Source organism: Sturnus vulgaris, chromosome 22 (assembly GCF_052056855.1).
Source record: "Sturnus vulgaris isolate bStuVul1 chromosome 22, bStuVul1.hap1, whole genome shotgun sequence".
Classification (NCBI taxonomy): Eukaryota; Metazoa; Chordata; class Aves; order Passeriformes; family Sturnidae; genus Sturnus; species Sturnus vulgaris.
This window is the reverse complement of record NC_142264.1, coordinates 8,948,817-8,970,347: the sequence shown is the minus strand read 5'-3', so window position 1 is coordinate 8,970,347 and position 21,531 is coordinate 8,948,817. Positions and strand designations below refer to the sequence as shown.

General features: G+C 51.4%; 1 protein-coding gene across 11 annotated transcripts in view; it reads left to right on the top strand.

Moving 5' to 3' along the window:
* The window catches only part of CACNA1B (calcium voltage-gated channel subunit alpha1 B), a 294,097-nt gene that overhangs the window by 95,226 nt on the left and 177,340 nt on the right, over positions 1-21,531 (top strand). For all 11 annotated transcript variants that reach the window (XM_088177578.1, XM_088177577.1, XM_088177583.1 and 8 more), the window contains exons 4-6: positions 9,135-9,226; positions 11,736-11,888; positions 16,545-16,732. In XM_088177578.1, coding sequence (XP_088033704.1) covers positions 9,135-9,226; positions 11,736-11,888; positions 16,545-16,732 — 433 coding nt within the window. The remainder of the gene's footprint in view (positions 1-9,134; positions 9,227-11,735; positions 11,889-16,544; positions 16,733-21,531) is intronic.

Genomic DNA, 21,531 nt, shown 5'->3' with positions numbered 1-21,531 from the left:
ATAAAGCTTGAAAACCTGACCCCAGCTGCCTCCACAAGCTGAGGGATCACAAAGCAGAGTTTAAATTTTATTTTTTTTAAGGATCTCCTGAATTTTAGTGCAGCCTTGTTGATTTGGGGGCTGCCTACCCGTGAGAGCACTGACAGCACGGGATGTCTGAGAGAGGGGCAGGTGGAAAACGGAGAGATTTGGGATCTCGGAGGCAGCAGGATGGGACAGGAGGTGTTTGTGCCTGCTCAGGGCATTCCTTGGGACAATCTCCCCCAGAGCCCTCCCTCCCTGGGGACAGAGGCTCCTGTGGCTCAGAACAGCTCCCTCCACAGGGAAAACTCTTCCCACTGCAGGGGCACCGGTGCCATCCCAGCCTCTGCCTTTCTCCAGGAGCTGCCTTGGAATGGCTGGAGCTCAGTCCTGTGGTCCTGCTGAACTCCACTCCAGCACCCCCCTCTTGTCCCAGCTGCTCCCGGGAAGGCACAGGGGGAGCTGGAGGGGAGGGGGTCGGTGATGCCCCTCAGGGTGGTTCCCTGGAGCCCCTGAGGAGCCACTGGAGCCATTCAACATCCACAGGGGGAAAACAACAAATCCTGGTCCTGCCCTCGCCCCTCTGGAGCCTGGTGTTGGTTTTTATCCATGGCTTAAGTCATCCCTGGATGTCCCATGTCACTCCTTGGGTGTCCCACATCCCTCTTTGGATGTCCCATGTCCGTCCTTTTGTGTCCCATGTCGTTCCTTGGGTGTTCCACAGCACTCCTTGGGTGTCCTGTGTCCCTCCTTGGGTGTCCCATATCCTTCCCTTGTCTTTCCTTCGGTGCCCATATCCTTCCTTGAGTGTCCCACAGCACTCCTTGGTCCCATGTCCCTCCTTGGGTGTCCCTTGTCCCTCCTTGGGTGTCCCATGTCCCTCCCTGGATGTCCCATGTCCCTTCTTGTGTGTCCCATGTCCCTTCCCGGGTGTCCCATGTCCCCACAGTCCCTGCTGGGTGAGCACAGCCGTGCAGGCAGGGGCAGAGGTGGCAGCAGGGAGCCCTGGTCTGTGGATATTTTGTGATATTGCAGGAAAGCAAGCCCAGGAATGTTTGACATCCTGAAGTTCTCCATCTTGGTGGAGTTCCTGGTGGGTTTGGGGCTCTCACTGGTGACGTGCACAGTCCCAGGTGGGGGGTGCTGATTTTGGCCACTTCTCCCTCTCTGGCTGTGCCCTGAGGCTGGGGAGAGAGCACAGAACAGTGCAAATGTGGCAGCAGGAGCCACCTCCCTGTCCACTCTCTGCCTTCCCGTTCATTTGATGGATGTTTTTGGCTCTCACTCTGCACGAATGTTGATCTTTGCTCATTTTCTGCCCACCCCAGCAGGGATTTGGGGTGGGGTGGCTGCACTGGGACATCCCCCAGCCCTCCAGAGCCCAGTGCTTGCTTCAGCTGTGGCTGGGTGGGGAAAGAGTGACCTGCCACCAGGTCTCCTTTCCCTCCTGACAGATGTGCCCAGCCCTGGCAGATGTTTTTCCTTCCCTCTCTGGCTGCTGCTCCCATCCCTCTCCCGGCAGCTCCAGCAGCACCAGTGGGGAAGGCTGAGCTCTGCTTCCCACCCGGTTTGGTTTTTTTTTTTGGTTTTCAAACGCTGCTGGGATTTGATAGCTCTGACATTTTCTGCCCAGCTCCTCCTGGGGGCTGGCCAAGAGCAGAGGGTGAGGTGGCTGTGCCTCCAAAAAACACAGCCTTCATCACAGCTCCCAGGGCAGCCTGGCAAGGAGCTTCTGCTCCGTGGCTCCTGGAGGGAAGGAGGGTTGGGATGTGTTCTGGTGACTCAGAGCTCTCTCCTGCTGCAGTCTGTGCTGCCCTGTTAGCCCACCTGGCAGGAAAATCCATCCCCCATCCACCCACCAGCTGGCCTGTGCCCTTTGCTTTGTGCTTCCAGCTCGTGGAGAGCACAGCCCCGCTCCTCCAGCACTCCTGGCACAGCTCTGAAGGGCAGGGTTTGGTTTTCGTGACGTTTTTCACTCACACAGGGCTCGGGAGTTTGTATTTTTTGGGAAAATGGCAGCGTTAAATCAAGGCAAAACTATTTGCAGGCTTGACAAGAATTGCTTCCACTAAAAAGGAAAACATATTTAAAGCCGGGGATGCTTCATTTTAGAACTTGACAAATGAAACAATCCCCAAATGTTGTTCTGTTGCTCTCTCATTTACATCCCCCGAAGTAAAAATACTTGAAACGTTTTGCTGATCCTGAAATTCCCCTTGAAGATTCCCCTTTTGTCTGCTACTGAGACAAAACCCTTCATATCTCGGCCGTGGGGTGGGTGACAGCAGAACTCCCCAGGAAATGCTTTCAGCTCCCAGCTCCTGCCCTCGGGCACCTCTGCAATGACATTGTGGGCTGCCCATTCCCAGGGATGACAGCAGCATCTCTCCTTTGTGCTGTCGATGGCCGAGGCTCAAGGTGTGACCTACATTCGAGCCCCAGTGAAGTGCAGCATGGTTTTAACTCCTCTGCTCTCCGTTTTGCCAGCGTGAGCTCCCTGGAATGTTTTTGGCCGTGTGCATTTTCCTGCCAGCTCTCAGTGCTGATCTCAAACGAGCCTCCTTTGCCTCTCTGCAGTGGGGCATGTCCCTGTCTCTCCTGCTTAGCAGCAGCAAGGACTTCTTTGAGCCTCGTAATCAGAATATCTTCCTTCATCCTGGGCACCATCCAAGCCCTGCAAATCCTCGTGTGGTGGCTTTGAGTGGCTCTCCCTGCCTGGCTGCTGTGGCTGGCTGTAGCACAGGAGGGTCTGGCTCCAGACATTCTCCCTCCCCTGCTTCTCCCCGAGCCTGGCTCAGGAATTACACTCACAAAAAGTGTTTGGGGAGGGGATTCTGCTCCTGTTTTGCTCTGTCTCCTCCCAGCACTTGGGAGCGTTTCTGCCATGCAGAGAAGGAGGAGGAGGAGGGAGTTTGTATTCACATCTGGACACTGCTGGAGGCTGGTGGTGAATTTAGTGCTGGCTACAAAAGGCTCAGAAATGCACCTGTTTGGGGTGAGACCAGGGAATCCCAGAATCCCAGAAGAGCTGGGGTTGGAAGGGACGTCTGGAGATCATCCAGGCCAGCCCCCTGCCAAGGCAGGGTCACCCGGAGCAGGTGACACAGGGACGTGTCCAGGGGGGTTTGGGATGTCTCCAGAGAGGGACACTCCACGACTCCCTGGGCAGCTGGTCCAGGGCTCTGCCACTCTCAGGGAAAGAATTTCTGCCTCATGTTTGGATGTGGAACTTGTTGTGTTTTAGTTTATGGCCATTGTTCCTCGTCCTGTCACTGAACACAGTCTGGCACCGTCCTCTGACACCTCCTGGAGGTGTTTTATGGATTGATGAGATCCCCTCTGAATCTCCTCTTCTGGATGGGCTGGTCGTGCTTCTGAAGCCCTTTGCTGTGGCACTGCCACCGCAGGGCTGGCACGAGTGACAGCCACAGCCCAGGGCATGGCCACGGGCACCCCTCGGTGCTGCCTCGGGTCCTGCGTGGGGCAATCCGCCAGTGACATCACAGTGACAGCCAGCACTGTCCCCAGGCTGGGGCGGATGGCAGGGGGGTGACAATGGCAGGGGGGTGACAATGGCAGGGGGGTGACAATGGCAGGGAGGTGACAATGGCTGATCCTGCTGTGCCCTGCAGCTCAGGGCTCTGAGCAGACCCTGGGACACTCCTGCACCTCCTGCAGCTGGGTGTGTTCTCCCTTGGTTCCATCCTCTCCAGACCTTCGTGATCCACCCAGACCCTTCAGGGAAATGGGGCTGGGGGTGCCCTGGTGGCACAAAGTGCCAGACACGGTGGCACCTCCAGGTGCTGCCTGTTTGCTGCAGTTCAGGGCCAGAATGATGCAATATTGCTTTTCCCAATTCCTTCTCCAGCCTGTGGGTAGCCGAGGAGACATCGGGAAGGACAGAGGTGACAGTCAGCCTGCAGGTGACCCACAGATGGGGAAACATCTTAAACTGCTCAGCCAATCTTCATGAAGTTCTTTATTTCGTTTTGCCCACTGGGTTCCATTCCCAGGGGTCACTGGGGTTTGTTAATTGTTGGTGCTCAGTCAGGTTTTGGGAATGGGGCTGCTCAAAGTCAGGCTTTGGGAATGGGGATGATTTACTGGAGTTTTCTCTCTCTCAGAGGTTTTGGGGTTATTTCTAGGACTAGAATTTATAAAAATTCGCAAGGTTACATTAAAATACCCACAAATTATTCCTGTGATTCCTCCTCACCAGAGCTATCCAGTGGTGAGATCCCATGGGAGGCATTAGTGGCTCTCAGACAAGGTGGGGACGATCCTGAGGAACAGGATTTGCTTTTCCCCACTCCAGTTCTCAGGATTTGGAGTGCTGGGGCTAAACCTGAAGGAATTCCACGACATTTTCTTTGCTCAGGGCTTCACTGAGGATGCTCATCCCCATTTCTGGAAGCCAGGGTCTTGCTGAACCAGAACAAATCAATCCTGAGCTCCCAGCCCTTTACAGGAAGGGATTGCTAATTATTTATGTTATCAGAACGTTCAGGGAAGGAACTTTCCCTTCATTCTTTGCTTTCTTTTATACCCAGAGGAACAAGCTGCTTTCATAATTTATTCCAGGCGTTGCTGGAATCAAAGTTATCACATATTTATCCCACAGCTGGGCTGTCTCTGGGAAGAGCTGTCAGTCAGGGCTGGTTAGTGGAGGAGAGAGAGAGAAAAGCAGCATTTAACCAAGTGTTGGGCAAATTGGGGAATGAATGCCACGGTCCTGAGCCCCCAGGGATGGCAGGGTGGGTGCCCAGGATTTCCTCAGCAGCACAAGAACAAGAAAGTTTTGGTGTTTGGCCATCACAAAAAAAGACAACTTCCATGGAGGAATTGATTTTGTTGCACTTAAACCCTTGGAAATGCAATCCCAAATGCAGCATCCCAAACACATCCAATGTTTGTGTTCTGTACACCCCACTGAGACACAGGAATGGCTGCAGATCGAGCCACTTATCACCTCAAATCTGATTTTTTCTTTTTGTTTTTGCTTTTCTCAAGCGATTTCCTCTTCTGGCACTGGGTCCCCCATCACCTCTGCTTTGTTCTCAGTTGTTAGCTGTGCAGCCAGGGATGCTCCAGCAGGATTTTGGGATGTGCCTGTCAGCTGGCTCCTTTGATCTCTCCATTTCTCTTACTTTTAAGGATGATTTCCCACTCGTCCTGACCTAACTTGCAGTGGCTTTTATGAGCTTTCAGAGGCAAAAAGTAAAACAAAGGTGGCACTTTGGCAAATGCCCCAGATGATGTTAATTAGGGTCTCCACCTCACTGAGATGTTTTTTCCAGGCACTTTAGGGCACAGGAATCCTGTAAATGAGCAGAGGGAAAAGGCACCATCCCCACCCTGGCACAATTTCCCTTCCTGAGCTGCTTTGTTGTGCTCCAGCTGCTGCCCCGGGTCCTTCCTCAGATCCTGAGGGTTCCTGGCGTGGATGCTGACACCACAACATTTCCTAGAAGCCTCAGGGCCCCCTGTGCCCTGGTTCCACTGCTGGCACAGCCTGGCTGGGGCTGCACAGCCCTGGGGGGAGCATGGAATGCCAGGAGGATGCCAGGCAGGATCCAGCTCTGGCTGGGGCAGGGAAGGTTCTGGATGCCCAGCTGGGCTTTCTCAGCCCCTGACTCAGTGACCCACAGGGGTCCCAGGGGGGCTCAGCCCCAGAGCTGCTCCTCAGCCCCTCAGTGGCTGCTGGAGAGATCCAGAGGAGCCCACGGAGCTGCTCCCAGGGCTGGAGCCAGGCTGGGAGAGCTGGGGGTGCTCACCTGGAGAGGAGAAGGATCCAGGGAGAGCTCAGAGCCCCTGGCAGGGCCTGAAGGGGCTCCAGGAGAGCTGGAGAGGGACTGGGGACAAGGGATGGAGGGACAGGACACAGGGAATGGCTCCCACTGCCAGAGGGCAGGGCTGGATGGGATATTGGGCAGGAATTCCTGGCTGTGAGGGTGGTGAGGCCTGGCACAAAGTGCCTGAGAAAACCAAACACTTCCATGATTTTTTTTCCATCTTTGTTTAGCTTGCAGCTATTTTTTTTACCTCTCTAGACAACACCTGGGCTGTTTTGTTTTCCAAGAGTGGTGGATTCATGGGCAGGGGGAGCAGGGACAGCTCAGCCCTGCTGGGTGGTCTGTGGGATTTGGGTGGGATGTGATGGAATCCATGGAGCAGCTCTGCAGCCACAGGAGATGGTGGCTCTAGGATGTCCTGTGCAGGTTAACTGGGGAGTGACAGTGCAAATCCTGTCAGAATTCATGACTTAAATGGTCAAACCCAGGAGGTTTCAGGGGAGAGGGGGTTTATGTGTGCTGCCAGAGTTGGAATGGACTGGTTTTAACAACAAGCCTGTGAAGAAAAAAGTTCTCAAATGAAGACTTCAACCCATTGGAACATTTACTGGCACCCATTCCCTCCTGTTTTCTCTTGGAATTTAAAACCAGAACAAGAAGGGCATGAAGGACCCTTCCTCTCAGCTTGTCCCAAGGCAGGGCTCTGCCTGCTGACAGCACCAATGGCTCAGTGCAGGCTGATGTGCTGCTGGCAGCATCACCCAAGGTGGATATTCAGGATTATCTCCTCCCTGTGTCATTGCCACACTGCACAGCTCCATAAGTGAGCAATTAAGCCGTGAGGATGGAGGGAAGGGAGCAGAGGATGAAATCATTGGCCTGGGTGCAGAAGATTAAATTAGAAGGCTCTGCATGTGCTGGGTCTTGGTTTGATTTTTCTCCTGTTGCTCGTGCTCCAACTGCATGCCTGGAGCTGATGTCATGGGAATTTTAAGGTCGTGAAAATGTGGGGACAGGTGTCCTATAGAATAAACACTCAGCTCCTCAGGTCCTGGCTGGCTTTTGCCTCCTGCCATCCAAGATCCCAGCAGGTTTTTTTCCTGATCTCCAGCACCTCCTGCTGATGGAGTCTGGCCCTTTCCGCCCAGCAATGCTGAGCCTGCTCTTCCCTGGGCCAGGCTCAGTCACTCAGGGAGTTAAGGACAGGGATTTATTCTGGGAGTGCTCCCTGCACTGCCACAGCCACGTCCTGCACAGCTCAGGGTGCAATTGTAGAGCTGCTTTTGGAAAACTCTGCTTTTCCTTGGACTGGTTTTCATGGTGGCTGATCACTGCTGAATGCTCAGCAGCCTGGTGCCAAGAAACTGCAGAAAAAGGGGTCCCGGTTAGCAAGAGACTGAGGAAAAGGGGCTCCTGTTATCAAAAACTCAGGAAACAGGGCTCTTATTATCAAAAAACTCAGGAAACAGGGCTCCTGATGTCAAGAAACTGAGGAAAAGGAGCTCCTGTTATCAGGAAACTGAGGGAAAAGGGCTCCTGTTATCAAAAAACTTGAGAAAAAGGGCTCCTAGTGTCAAGAAACTGAGGGAAAAGGGCTGCTGTTATTAAGAAATGGAGGGAAAAGGGCTGTTGTTATCAAAAAACTGAGCAAAAAGGGCTCTGGTTAGCAAGAAACTAAGCAGAAGGGCTCCTGTTGTCAAGAAAATGGTACAGAAGGGCTCTTGTTATCAGGAAATGGAGGGAAAAGGGGCAAATTGTCCTGGTCACTGGGAGTGGTGCAGTGCATGGAGGGCTGGTGGGGTTTGTGGGTTGGCCTGTGTTAGAATCAGAGTTGTTTAGGTTGGAAAAGCCCTCCAGGATCATGAAATCCCACTTTTAGAAGAACACAGGCCCAAACAAAGGATGGTTTTGCTGAAGCATCCCAGGAGGGGCTGCAGGAATTGATGGAGGTGGCTGTGCTGTGCTCTCTGTGGGGCAGTGCTGGCTTAGTGAGTTCTCATCATTGTGAATGTGGACACTGGGACAATATTTCTTCCCTTGCTGTGCCCTAAACCAGGGAATCCATTTCATTTTCTGTGCAGAGCATCACATTTTTAAGACTCCTGCACTGGGCACTGGATTTCATGATGTGTCAGACTCACACCCTGCTCTCTGCTTGTTCTCCTCCAAGAGGATGCTCTGAAAAAAAAATTAATTTTGCACACAGAGGAGAAACTATGAGCAAAAACTACTTCAGGTCTTGGGAAACACCAGACTTCAAATTGAGGGATTTGTGGATTTACTGTAGGAAGTTCTGGCAGGTAATTTTCAGCATAACTGAGGGATTCAGTTCCCACTCTCTGTCTCCTTTTTGGGATGTGCTTTCCTGGGCACAGGGTGCAGCCCTTTAGTGGCCTCATAACCAGGCAGAGATTGGGATTTTCCTCCAGCAGCCCTGGAGTTTGTAGGAATTAATTCCTTTCAGTGAGCACAATCCATGAGGTGATCACAGTGTCTTGGTTTGAAAGCCAGGTGTCTGCTAAGGAAGGCAGGAGCCTCTCTTTGAAATGGAGAATGTAAACCCCCTCCCTCCAAATTATTATAATTTTGAAATTAAGGGGCTCTCAGGCAAAGATATGGGAATAGGAATAACAGTTCTTTACTAGGAAAATTAAAACAGAAATCCAGTATTACAGAGAACAAACCCAAACACGGCCAGAGTGAGAATCCAAGGTGCCCCCGTCAGTCAGTCAGGGTTGGTGCAGTCCCATTCCATGGTGGCTGCATCCTCCTGCAGTGACAGATGTGGTTCTGCTGGAGCAGGGCTCCTGCACAAGGTGCAGTTTTCCTCCAAAGCTGCAGGGATGATGTGCAAGGCTCTGGTTTTCCTCTGGGATCCAGTGGGAAAAGGCTGCTCTGCTGTTCCAAATCTCCCCTTTGATCTGGGTAGGAAATGCTCGGCTCCTGCCCTGGCTGGAGCATCTCCCAATGGGATGATGGAATTTGATCAGCCCTGCCCTGGGACTGCATGGCCATGAACAGGAGAGATCTCCTGGAGGGAGGATGGGCTGTGGGCAAGATAAAGAACACTGCAACAGCTGGGTGAACAGCTGGAACATGAACAGAGGAGATCTCCCCCAGAGATCAGGATCACTGCCATAGCTGCTTTAACAGATGGGGACAGAATCCAGACTTTTGGGCACATCCTGTACTGCAACCTAAGACACACAGGTACAGAGTTTATAGCAGCTCCAACATTTGCTGGCTTTACACCACACTTATCCATGCTTCAAAAAGAGGAATTTGCATTTAATCTGGATTTTTTTTCCCGTTTCCCTTCAGGATTCTGGCGACTGCTGGGACTGATTTTGACCTGCGGACCTTGCGAGCCGTGCGGGTGCTGCGGCCCCTGAAACTCGTGTCGGGAATCCCAAGTGAGTGTCGTGACAAGGCTGTGCCACAGCCCCAGGGCTCTGTAGATTTGGGGTGTTATTCCTTTTCTGAGCAATATTTTCTCCCCCTGCCTCTCTGGGGTCGGTGGTTCCTGCCCTTGGCAGGGTCTGGTTGTGTCTCGTCCCATTTTGTGCTGATTTCAGCTCTGTGCTCCCAAATCTGCAGGTGAGGGGCAGGGATTTGTCCAAGGACCCTTTTGCCTTTGGGGGTGAATGAATTCTCTGGGCTATGAAGACCTGAGAGCTGAATTTTGCAGCTTTCAGGCTTTTCAGCTTGGATCTTCTGATGGTTTTGATTAGCTGAGCATCCTGTGCTGAGGATTTTTCCCTTTTAATAAGGGGGAGAAAATAAAGGGAAAGAGAAGGGGAGATCTGGCCTTGCCTACCCAATTTATGTATTTTATGTGTGAACCTGAAGGGTCTGAATGCTGCAGTGAGGAGCTGCATCATGCCCTGAAACCATCCCAGTGCCCACACCGTGGCTTCCTGCCTTTTCATTTGTCACTGTCACAGCTGCTCTGGGCTCAGCAGGGATCACTTCCAGGAGCTCTCTCATTCCTGGATGTGGAATTGAGAGGTTTGTACCCTCCAGCAAGAGCTGCTGGAAGGAGCTGCAGCACTGTGGGATGCTCTGGTGTTCTCTGAATTCACCTGGGGACAATGGCAGCACCAAAAATTCCTGAAACCAGGATCCATTCATGGGCAGGGCTTCAATCTGAATTCCCATCCAGGACAGATCCTTGGAAAGGTGACATTTGTTAGCAGGGTCTCCAACAAGGAGATGCTGCTGCCTGGTATTTCCTGGACCTTTTGCCTGTGCAGGGTGTGGCAATGACAGTCTGAGGGTGTCACAAAAGTGAGGTGGCCCCTCAGAGTTATCCCTGTCCTGCTGTGTTCCCACCTGGGGATGTGTCCTGGACCAGCACAACACCTCCCCACAATAATTGCTCTCAGGTTTTTAGTGATGTGGTGAAAGTGGAATATTTTATAGTTTTTTTTCCCTGTGGCAAATGCATAACCTTGAGGTGCAACCACCCACGACCATGGAATATTCTTCCCTTTTATACCCTCAGTGTTTTTCCTGTCAAAGAGACCTTGATGCTTTTTTAAATGTCTGTGCCCATGTTGATCTCACTGGTGCTGTACAAGGTGGCAAGACAAGGATGATTCTTCATCCCCCACCCCTCAGGACAGGCCACCAAGGCAGCTGCTGCCCATCACTGCAGCTTTTGTTGTGTGCATCTGCAGGACGTTATCAGCCACCTCCATCTCCAGCCTCTCTTCTCATCTCCCCTGGCTTTAATTGAAAATGAGTTCCAGGGCTGCTGGAAAAGCTGTGGATGGGCAGCCCTGGGGACAGGGTTTGTTTCTGCAGAGACTGGGACAGAGATAGCAGCGAGGCTGTTCTGGGTGGTGTGGAGGGAGAGGCAGGTCCTGAGAAGCCCAGACTGCCTGGGACAGAGGGATCACAGCCCTGGGACAGGGGGATCACATCCCTGGGACAGGGGGATCACATCCCTGGGACAGAGAATCACATCCATGGGACAGAGGGATCATATCCCTGGGACACAGGGATCACATCCCTGGGACAGAGGGATCACATCCATGGGACAGAGGGGGATCACATCCATGGGACACAGGGATCACATCCCTGGGACAGGGGGACCACATCCATCCACAGGGTTCTGCTTCCCTCCTCCACTCTCAAACTCAGTGACAATTTCAGGTGCTGGGCAATTCTCTCTTTGCCCTCTCTTGGAACTCCTCGGGCCAGGTTTCCACTGCAGCCCAGACCCTGCCTGATGTCTCCAAGGACCACCACAATCTTCCTTCCAAAGAAACGCTTCAGCCTCGTGTGTACAGACACAAATTGGAATTTATTTGGGCAAATATCTCTAAGATACCCTAGTGCAGCTAAATAATTGTATTAGCTGAGGTGTAATCTCCTGCTATGGTCTCACTTCCATTTCAGTACAGTCAGATAATAACAGTAATAACAATTTAGCACCAATTTCTTAATTACCATTGAGTCCAGCCACTGTGAATTTGGTGGGATAAAGCTGACACTTCCAGCATGACTGTGGAGAAGAGGGAATAAACTTTTCTTCCCCCTGCTCTACACCAGACTGTCATGCTTGGCCCTAAGGTGTCCAAGGTAGAGTTCAAAGCTGCACCACAATGCCCCAAGGATCTGGTCCAGCTCCAGGCTGAGTCCCAGGACTGGACCAGCTTCAGGACAAATCCTTTGAGTGCCTCTGAAGTGTAACAAACCACTGGATCTGTCAGCTGAGGAAAAGACATCAGGAAAGGATGACCCCCAACTGTCTCCTGCTCTCATGGCAGGAAATTGTTTTATAGCCCTGGGAGAAGCAGCTTTGCTTGGTATTGCCAGTCCTGAGCTGTCCCTTGGACAGCCCCTCTCTCCCAGCCTCTCTCCACTCCCAAGGCCTCATTTTCCTTCCCTCCCTGAGGTGTTTTTGTGTCCCCACAGGCCTGCAGGTTGTCCTCAAGTCCATCATGAAGGCCATGGTGCCCTTGCTGCAGATTGGGCTGCTCCTCTTCTTCGCCATTGTGATGTTTGCCATCATCGGGCTGGAGTTTTACATGGGCAAGTTCCACAAAACCTGCTTTTCCAACGAGACAGGTGAGCTCTGCCCTTTGGGCCTTTCTGTCCTGCTCCTGTGCTGCTTTTCCTTTTGCCTCTTCCACGTTCCCTGTGTTCTCTCCCTTTTTATCCACACATTCTGAGAGTTAACAGAATTTTGTGCCCACCCTTACATGGGCTGGGACAGATTCTCCTCTCTCAGGTACCACTGGGCTGCTCCCAGTCTGCCCAAGAGTGAGATGAAAGTTCTTAGGGCCTCCTATCCCAAAAGATTTTTGTCATAGCAGAAGCACAGAACCAAATTCTTGTTGTTTCATATTAATAATGGCTGAGGTTCCTGGGAGGTTTCTGGAGAAACTTTGGTGTGGAATAGTCAAACACTGAAAAGTCTGGGAGCAACCAAAAAATAAAAGGACAATAGATGGAAGGCAAGGAGTCCTTTGATGGAGAAAGGATAAAAATGACCTTCAGAGAAGGGGAATTGGGCACTGAAGAGTAAATCTGCCTGTGACTGAGTGATAAACCCCAGAAGATGGAGAAGGATGATCCCAGAGATTCTTGGCTGGGAACAGCTGTGTCAAATCATGGAACTGTGGAATGGTTTGGGCTGGGAGGGACCTTGAACTCTTTCCACCTCATTCCTTTATAGTGGTGTTAATATATGTTTGTTATCTGATAACACACATTAAAATGTGCTTCTTGTCTCCAAGTCATTGCATTTTAAGGTGCAATTGACTTTCTTTAAAACACAGCCTTGTATTTTCAGTCATTATCACTAATAGGTCTTAATATTGATTTATTTCCATGCAATCCAATGGCAATAAAACAACATCCCTGCCAAATCTCTGGGCATCCTTTGCAGTGCTTTCTGATGGGAACAGTTTAATACACTCAGTGTGCACACAGATTTACAAAGGGAACTCTTGCTCACGTTCCTGTGGAATGCTGGAAAAACACAACACAGGTCGTGAGTTGTGACTTGTGAGAAAATCCTGGCAGTTCCTGGAGAAAATGAGTTTTTGGACTGGATTTATAGGAGGGAAGAGTCTCTTTGTGGGTGGTGTGGCCCCTGTGAGGGGCTGTGGCAGAGGACAGGGACAGTGGGGACAGGATGGGTGTGGAGGCAGCAGCAGAGCTCGGGCTGGGGTGCTGGGGAGGATGAGCAAGAGCAGGTTGGGGTTTTCCAGGAGCATTTTCAGGTGTGTTAGACTGCACACAGGGCGGGGGATGTTTGTGCATCCTTTGTGTGCAGGAGGCAGCTGCAGGCAGAGCCCGGGGCTCTCCCCAATTCCGGAGGATTTTCTTCACCCCCAGAGCTCCGTGTGCTCCCTGCAGCCTCATCTCTGCCACCAGTGGTGACCAAGGGATTCTGTGCCAGCTTTGGGGACCCAGGACAGGTTTTTGTCATGGGTAATGTCACCTCTGGCTGGCTGGGTGCATTCCAGCCCTGAATGGGGAGCTCAGCCTGTGCTGCAGCTCAGCAGCTGCTGATGCCTAAAGAGGCTGACCTGGAACAGAGGCTGGACAGAGTTAAAAGAATAAAGGAGGGATTTATTAAAAAACCTTCAGAGGATTCACCTTGGGCAGTACAAGAGCCCAGCTGTGGCTCTGCCCAAGATGGACCCAAAATGGACCCAAGTCACGAGTTTTTACACTTTTATAAGTTTTGGTCCATTTCCATATTGGGGTTAATTGTCCAATTCCAGCTCCAGGTTCTGCAGTCCCAGATTCTCTCCTCAATTCTCTGCTGTTTGCACATTTTGGGCCTGAAGCTGCAGTGATGTCCTTGGTTCTGGGGCTGGAAAAGGATTGTTTTGTGTGACTGAGCTGTGGTAACACTTTAGATGAAGTTCAGAGTTCCACACCAAGGCAGTACAGCATCTGAAAAACACAAAATCTGAACTGGAGGCATCGCTGGCAGCTGGCTGGGGGCTGTGGCTCAGCTCCCACAGCCCTGAGCAGGCAGGGCAAGGTCCCTGTGCCTGGTCACTCCATGCTCCAGGGCTGCAGAGCTGCCTGGGCTCAGCTCTGAGGATCCATTCCAGCTGCAGGGTGGGAAATGCTGTTTCTGGAAAGGAGACTGGCCTGAGGTTTCCCAGCACTGCATCCCCTGGGAGCAGAGCAGCAGAGCAACCCACAAAGCTTTTTAAAACCTAAGTGCTCCTCATGTCCACAGAGGTGCATTAAGGAGCTGGGGCAGAGACCACGGGCTCCAAACCGGCCCGAGGGTGGAAATGTGAACTCATTAAAGAGATGCCTCTGGTAGGGGGTGGGAAATGGGAGGAGGGAAAGCTGCTCGTGCTTCTTTATGTTGCAAATCCCCAAAGTGAGCAAACCCCTGGGATTTTTCCTGGAATGAGGAGCCAGAGGTACCAACTGTGCAAGCAGAGGTGCCAGCACCGAGTGCTGCTCTGAGCTGAGCCAAGAGCCTGGGTGGGTCAGTGATGAACTGCAGCACAAAGGGGTGCTGGGCACCAAAATATGGCCAAAGGGTTATTCATGGCCCTTCCCCTTCAGCCTCACTGTTCTGAGCTGGTAACTTGTCATTATTTTAATGAGAAATGGGTGAAAGTCAATGGCAGTGCATGCTCCAGTCTTGTTTCCCTCTCCCTGCACCCTCCTTGCTGTCCTGTTCTGCTGACACAGGATTATTTTTAAGCACCTGACCCATCCCAAATGCCCCAAAGCTGCCCCAAAGGAGAGAAGGGCACCACATTTATTTTCCATTTTTCCTTGAGATTCCCCTTTTCTCTGTCTCCTCCAGCTATGAGGAGTAAGGGCCAGTTCTGGTCACTGCTTTAAAAAGGAAAAATTGCCCCACCCACACCTTTGTGATAGATGTGCACTGCATCTTCAGAGAATTCCCTGGCAGCAAAGGGCCAAACCGAGATGAAACTGGATCCTCTTTTAATGCACATTCACAAACGGTCAGCAGGAGCCAGCTTTGGCATTTTCTTCTCTCCCCAAGCCCTGGTGCCAGCCTGTGGTGACCCATCTGGGAGCTGGAGGTTTGCCCTGCACTGAGGTGTTGAGTCAACAGGGAAGTGTCACATATATATTTATATATATCTACACACACTTGTATCCTGCTCCACAGTGACAATTTTGCTTTCCTCCTGCGGGCTTTGTTCCATGGAATGATTATTCCTGATTCTTGTTAGTGCTGCTCCTGCTTTTCCCCCTGGTGAATTGGATTTTGTGCCGTTTGCTGCTCCATTTCCATAACGTGTCCCTTCAGAAACCCTTTAATGCTTCCCCAGTCCCAGTCTCCAAACAGGGATATTGCTTGGGATATTTGCTCACTTTGAAAAGCCAGCACTGGAGTTTTCCAACCTGCAACACTTCCCAGCTGAGCCTGCAAGGTGCTGGGCACTCTCCAGGCCATTCCTGGTGGTCCTGCCCTGGCAGATTTCTCCACCTTGGCCCTCTCTGGGTGTGCAGTGAAACTCAGCAGGGAAGCACCATCCCACATGGATCCTTCCCCTCCCTTTGGAGCAAAAATGTGCATTTGGAGGAGGAGTTGGAGTCCTTGGTGTGACACCAGGGGCTCCTCATGCAGCTGTGCTTGCACATCTGTACCTGGGCAATTTTGGGGCAGTCCACACCCCAAATCAGCACTAATGCAAAAAGTGCCCTTTGGCTTTAATGTTACAGAGCAAATATTTAGCACTTTGAGGCTGTTTGAAGTGTGTGCCATTCCCAAAGCTCTGCTTTTACCACACTGTTGGTTTTATTTTTGTGGTGTTGCTTTATATTGGGTTTTTTGGGGTTTTTTTTGTGTGTAGAATTTTTTCATGTTGCTCTTACACCATTCCCAGGCCTCTCAGATGTACTGAGCTGTCACGAGCCAGAAATTATTTGCAGTTTGGAAGCCTCTTGTCCCAGGTAACAAGTGGCAGGAGAAGAGGAAATGGCCTCAAACTGCAGCAGGGGAGGCTTAGTCTGGAGATTAGGGGAAATCTCACTGAAGGGGTGCTCAGACATTGGAAGGGGCTGCCCAGGGTGGAGTCCCCATCCCTGGAAGTGCTCACGTGGCACTTGGGGACATGGGTTAGTGGTGCTGCCTTGATGGCACTTGATGATCTTAGAGGTCTTTTCCAACCTAAACAATTCCACAATGTGAGGTGGCAAACTAGGAATTTTGGCACTTCAGGGGTGGCTCTGCTCCACCTTCCACTGACCCATCTCTCAGAGCCCAGCAGTGTGGAAATGATCACAGGGACACAAACAACTTCCCATGTCCATAGCAGCACAAAGAAACCCGAAATGTGAATTTAATCCTTGCTGTGGTGCCAGAAGGATGCAGCAGCACCAGACAGGAACTTCTCAGGATGGTTCCAACAAGCAGGAAATTCTCAGGATGGTTCCAATCAGGAACTTTTCAAGATGGTTTCAGTCAGAAATTTCTCAGGATGGTTCTAATAAGCAGGAATTTTTCAGGATGGTCCCAATCAGGAACTTTTCAGAATGGTTCTAACAAGCAGGAATTTCTCAGGATGGTTCCAATCAGGAACTTTTCAGGATGGTTTCAGTCAGAAATTTCTCAGGATGGTTCTTACAAGCAGGAACTCTTCAGGATGGTTTCAGTCAGTAACTTTCCAGGATGGTTCCAAGAAGGAACTTTTCTGGATGGTTCCAACAAGCAGGAACTTTCCAGGATGGTTCCAAGCAGTAACTTCTCTTCCCTCTCTGCAGGTGAGGAGGTGGGGGATTTTCCCTGTGGAGAGGAGCCTCCTGCCAGGCAGTGTGAGAGTGGGACCACGTGCAGGGAGTACTGGCAGGGCCCCAACTACGGCATCACCAACTTTGACAACATCCTGTTTGCTGTGCTCACCGTGTTCCAGTGCATCACCATGGAGGGCTGGACTGACATCCTCTACAACGTGAGTCCTCTGCTGGGGCTGGGGGTGCTGGCTGGGAAAAGATGGTTCTAGAAGAGAAAAGTCATTTTATTAGTGTGGTTTTCACCTCCTGACCCCCTGCTTTGCAGGAGGATTGTTCCTGTTTTCCTGAGGGTCTGTTCTGGTTGAGTCTGTGGTGCTTTGAGGCTGCAGAGTTGCTCAGTTGCAATGGGATGGGTGGTGGCAGTGGGGTGGTGGCAGTGCAGGGGTTGGTGGCACCCCAAGGTGCTCCTGTGCTCTGCTGGGTGAGCAGGAGCAGCTTCTCATAGTACCCCACAGAAAAGCCAAATCGTGAAAAATTGGGTGGCAAAAGCAGCAACTCCTTAATATTTTGTACCTGGAGGTTTCCTCTCCTGACTGGGTGTCACCCTTGTTGATCAAAGTGGTAACACTGAGCTCCAGGACTGGTTCTGGTTTCACAGTTTTACAAATCACTCTCCATCCCCCCTGGCATGACCCTGTGGGCTGCAGAGAAGAGGCACCAGGCTGAATTTCCCTGCCTCCTGCCAAGCAGGACCACGACTGGCACAACCTCTTGGCTGGCCAGTTTTGATCTTCCCAGTTTTACAAGGAGCAAGAAAATCTCACCCAGTCTCTGCTGGCTTCCAGGCAGTGCAATGCTCATTTATTTATAGGGTGCAGTTTCTGTGCAAAAATCCCTAAGGCAGGCATTACTGATGCCCTCAGCCCTTTTCTCTGGCTGGAGGGATGATGCTGTGCTCAGTTTTCTTCATCACAGACTCCAGAGCCATGCTGGCCCCTTTCAGTCCTTCCTGGGAGGGTTTTGTATCCTCAGCCACAGTGAACTGCCAGGTACAATTCTGCTGTGTTGGAGCCAATAAATCTGATTTATTCCCTTCTCCCTCTGTTGCTCAGTTCCTCCATTTATTCCCAGTCTCTGACCACTAAAAACCATCTCTAGAAGATTTCTCCACTGCATTTCTCCCCTCACCCTAAAGCTCCACCACACCACCAGTTTCTCCCCTTCTCATTCAGCATTCCTGCTCCTTCCTCCCAGTGCCAAGTGTTGTAAGAAAAGCCCATTAGCATCGTGGCTGGAATTGATTAATCAATATGTGGTTTATGAGATCATCTTCTCCCAGTCTGCCTCTCGTACCACATGCAAAACCCCAAGCTTACTATGGGGGTATTGATTTTGGGGGTTGCTTTGAAGCTGCTGTAGTTTCAATCCAGATACCCATTAATTGGGAACGGCTCCTGGAGCAGCTGCAGAGTTGGATTTGCTGTGTCTGAGATCCCAGCTTAGGGTTGGATGCTTGGATCTGGCAGATCTGAGGGGCCCTGGATGTTCTCATTGAGGGGAAGGTGAGTGGTTTGTGCTGTGCCATGGGACACTCAGCAGGAGTGACTGATGCCAGGAGCCATCCCTGCCACCTGTCCCTTGTCCCTGAGTGCTGTCACCCCCTCGCTTTGCTGCTTTGCTTGCTGAGGACCTGGCTGTGCTTTTGCAGGTTGGAAACAGAGAGAAGCAGTGGGTGGAGAAGATCCACTCTGTGCAGCCCTCAGCCTTTTCACAGCTTCAGTCATGTGCTGTTTTCTGGCCACTTGTTTTTTGGTTTGGCGTCTTCTGTGCCTACTCCAAGTTCATCAAATTGAAAAAAGGAGACAAAAACTCAGATTATGCTGCAGCAGTGACTGAAAATCCTCCATGGGGTGTTTGTGGATGCATTGTCAGGCTGTGCACAAATAACAGCAGTGAATTCATAGAATTATAGAATGGCTTGGGTTGGAAGGGATAATCCCATTGCAACACCTGCCATGGCAGGGACCCCTCCCACTGTCCCAGGCTGCTCCAAGCCCCAATGTCCAACCTGGCCTTGGGCACTGCCAGGGATCCAGGGACAGCCACAGCTGCTCTGGGCACCCTGTGCCAGGGCCTGCTCACCCTCCCAAGGGAGAATTTCTCCCCAGGATCCCATCTAACTCTCCTCTTTCACTTTGAAATCGTTGCCCCATGTTCTGTCACTCTGCCCATATAAAAAGTTCCTCTCCCTCCTTTTCATAATTTTCTTTAGGCCCTGGAAGGGCTCTGAGCTCTCCCTGGATCCTTCTCCTCTCCAGGTGAGCACCCCCAGCTCTCCCAGCCTGGCTCCAGAGCAGAGGGGCTCCAGCCCTTGGAGCATCTCTGTGGTCTGCTCTGAACTTCTTCCAGCAGCTCCAGGTCCTCCTGGTGCTGAGGACCCCAGACCTGGACACAGAACCCCAAGTGGGGGAATCATCTCCCTCATCCTGGCCACTCCTCTGTAGATAGAATCCATCCATCCATCCATCATCCATCATCCATCCATCCATCCATCCATCCATCCATCCATCCATCATCCATCCATCATCCATCATCCATCCATCCATCCATCCATCCATCCATCCATCCATCCATCCATCCATCATCCATCCATCATCCATCATCCATCCATCCATCATCCATCCATCCATCCATCCATCCATCCATCCATCCATCATCCATCCATCCATCATCCATCATCCATCCATCATCCATCCATCATCCATCATCCATCCATCCATCATCCATCATCCATCATCCATCATCCATCATCCATCATCCATCATCCATCATCCATCATCCATCCATCCATCATCCATCCATCATCCATCATCCATCCATCCATCATCCATCCATCATCCATCCATCATCCATCCATCCATCATCCATCCATCATCCATCCATCCATCATCCATCCATCATCCATCATCCATCCATCCATCCCTATCCATCATCCATCCATCCATCCATCCATCCATCATCCATCCATCATCCATCATCCATCATCCATCCATCATCCATCCATCATCCATCCATCATCCATCATCCATCCATCCATCATCCATCCATCATCCATCCATCCATCCATCCATCCATCCATCATCCATCCATCCATCCATCATCCATCATCCATCCATCATCCATCATCCATCCATCATCCATCATCCATCCATCATCCATCCATCATCCATCCATCATCCATCATCCATCCATCATCCATCCATCCATCCATCCATCCATCATCCATCCATCATCCATCCATCATCCATCCATCATCCATCATCCATCCATCATCCATCCATCATCCATCATCCATCCATCCATCATCCATCCATCATCCATCCATCCATCATCCATCATCCATCCATCCATCATCCATCCATCATCCATCCATCCATCCATCATCCATCCATCCATCATCCATCCATCATCCATCATCCATCATCCATCATCCATCCATCCATCATCCATCATCCATCATCCATCCATCATCCATCATCCATCCATCCATCCATCATCCATCATCCATCCATCATCCATCATCCATCCATCCATCCATCCATCATCCATCCATCCTCCATCATCATCCATCATCCATCCATCCATCCATCCATCCATCATCCATCCATCATCCATCCATCATCCATGCAGCTCCAGGCAGTGCAGAACCTGCCCAGGTTTGCTGCTTGAACCAGGCTGATCCCTACTGGACCCAGCCTGGGAAGAATCTGGCAGATGTTTCCTCTTGAATCCAGAACTGGTAGAGTAAGTGCTCAGACAGGCAAAGGGGGAGTGTCAGAGGTCATTCCTTGTTCAGGGAGCTCTGATTCACCATCTGAGTTCTCCACTGCTGAGGAAAATAGTTTTTTGTCAGGAAAATTTTATCAGGAGAAGTTTCTCTGTCAGCCCCAGGCTCTGGTCTCCTCAAGGAGAGCAGCATTCCCCTGATGCAGGATACTCATCAGAGCTGAGCTGTGGACCTACTTTTAATCTTTTGCTTAATTAAGATTTGCAAAAGGCTCTGGGACCATGGGAGGCAAGATGTGGTCTGTGTAAACTGTGATTAAGCATTAGTAAGAAAAAAGGCTGGAGCTTTTTCTGCTGCTAACTCATGAAAGCAGGGAAAAACACACAGTTCTGGTGCCCCAATATAACGAGGACATGGAACTGTGGGAGCAAGTCCAGAGGAGGCCATGAAGTTGGGAACAATGCAGCTCCCCTATGGACACAGAGAAAAACACAGAAGAGGTTGTGTGGAGAGCTCAGAGCCCCTGCCAGGGCCTAAAGGGGCTCCAGGAGAGCTGGAGAGGGACTGGGGACAAGGGATGGAGGGACAGGACACAGGGAATGGCTCCCACTGCCAGAGGGCAGGGCTGGATGGGATATTGGGCAGGAATTGTTCCCTGGCAGGGTGGGCAGGCCCTGGCACAGGGTGCCCAGAGCAGCTGTGGCTGCCCCTGGATCCCTGGCAGTGCCCAAGGCCAGGTTGGACATTGGGGCTGGGAGCAGCCTGGGACAGTGGGAGGGGTCCCTGCCCATGGCAGGGATGGAACAAGATGATCTTTACAGTCCCTTGAACCCAAATCTGGGATTCTATAAAAGCTGCTGATCCTCAGGCTTAGCTGAGCCCTTCCTTCACCCCTTCCCGTGTGTGCCACCACCACAGGCTGGCTCTGGTTGGGGCAGGTTTGTCCCCTTGCTCGTCCAAACCCCTCCTTTGCTGCTGTTGGAGCAGCCAGCCCTGCTGGGACCCAAATCCCTGTGCAGCCAGGCAGTCTGGGACTGAGACCCATTAGGGAAGGCTGAGGTTACAACTTCTTCCTTAATGGCCCATTCATTTCCTGCTGGATTGATTGTCCTGCATCAACAGGGCTTTGTCATCATCCCCCCTTCCTGCTGTGCTGGGGGTGTCCAGGGGAGCCAGGGTTTCAGTCTGGAGTGGGGATGTCAGGGATCAGTCACTGGTGGGATGTGCTTC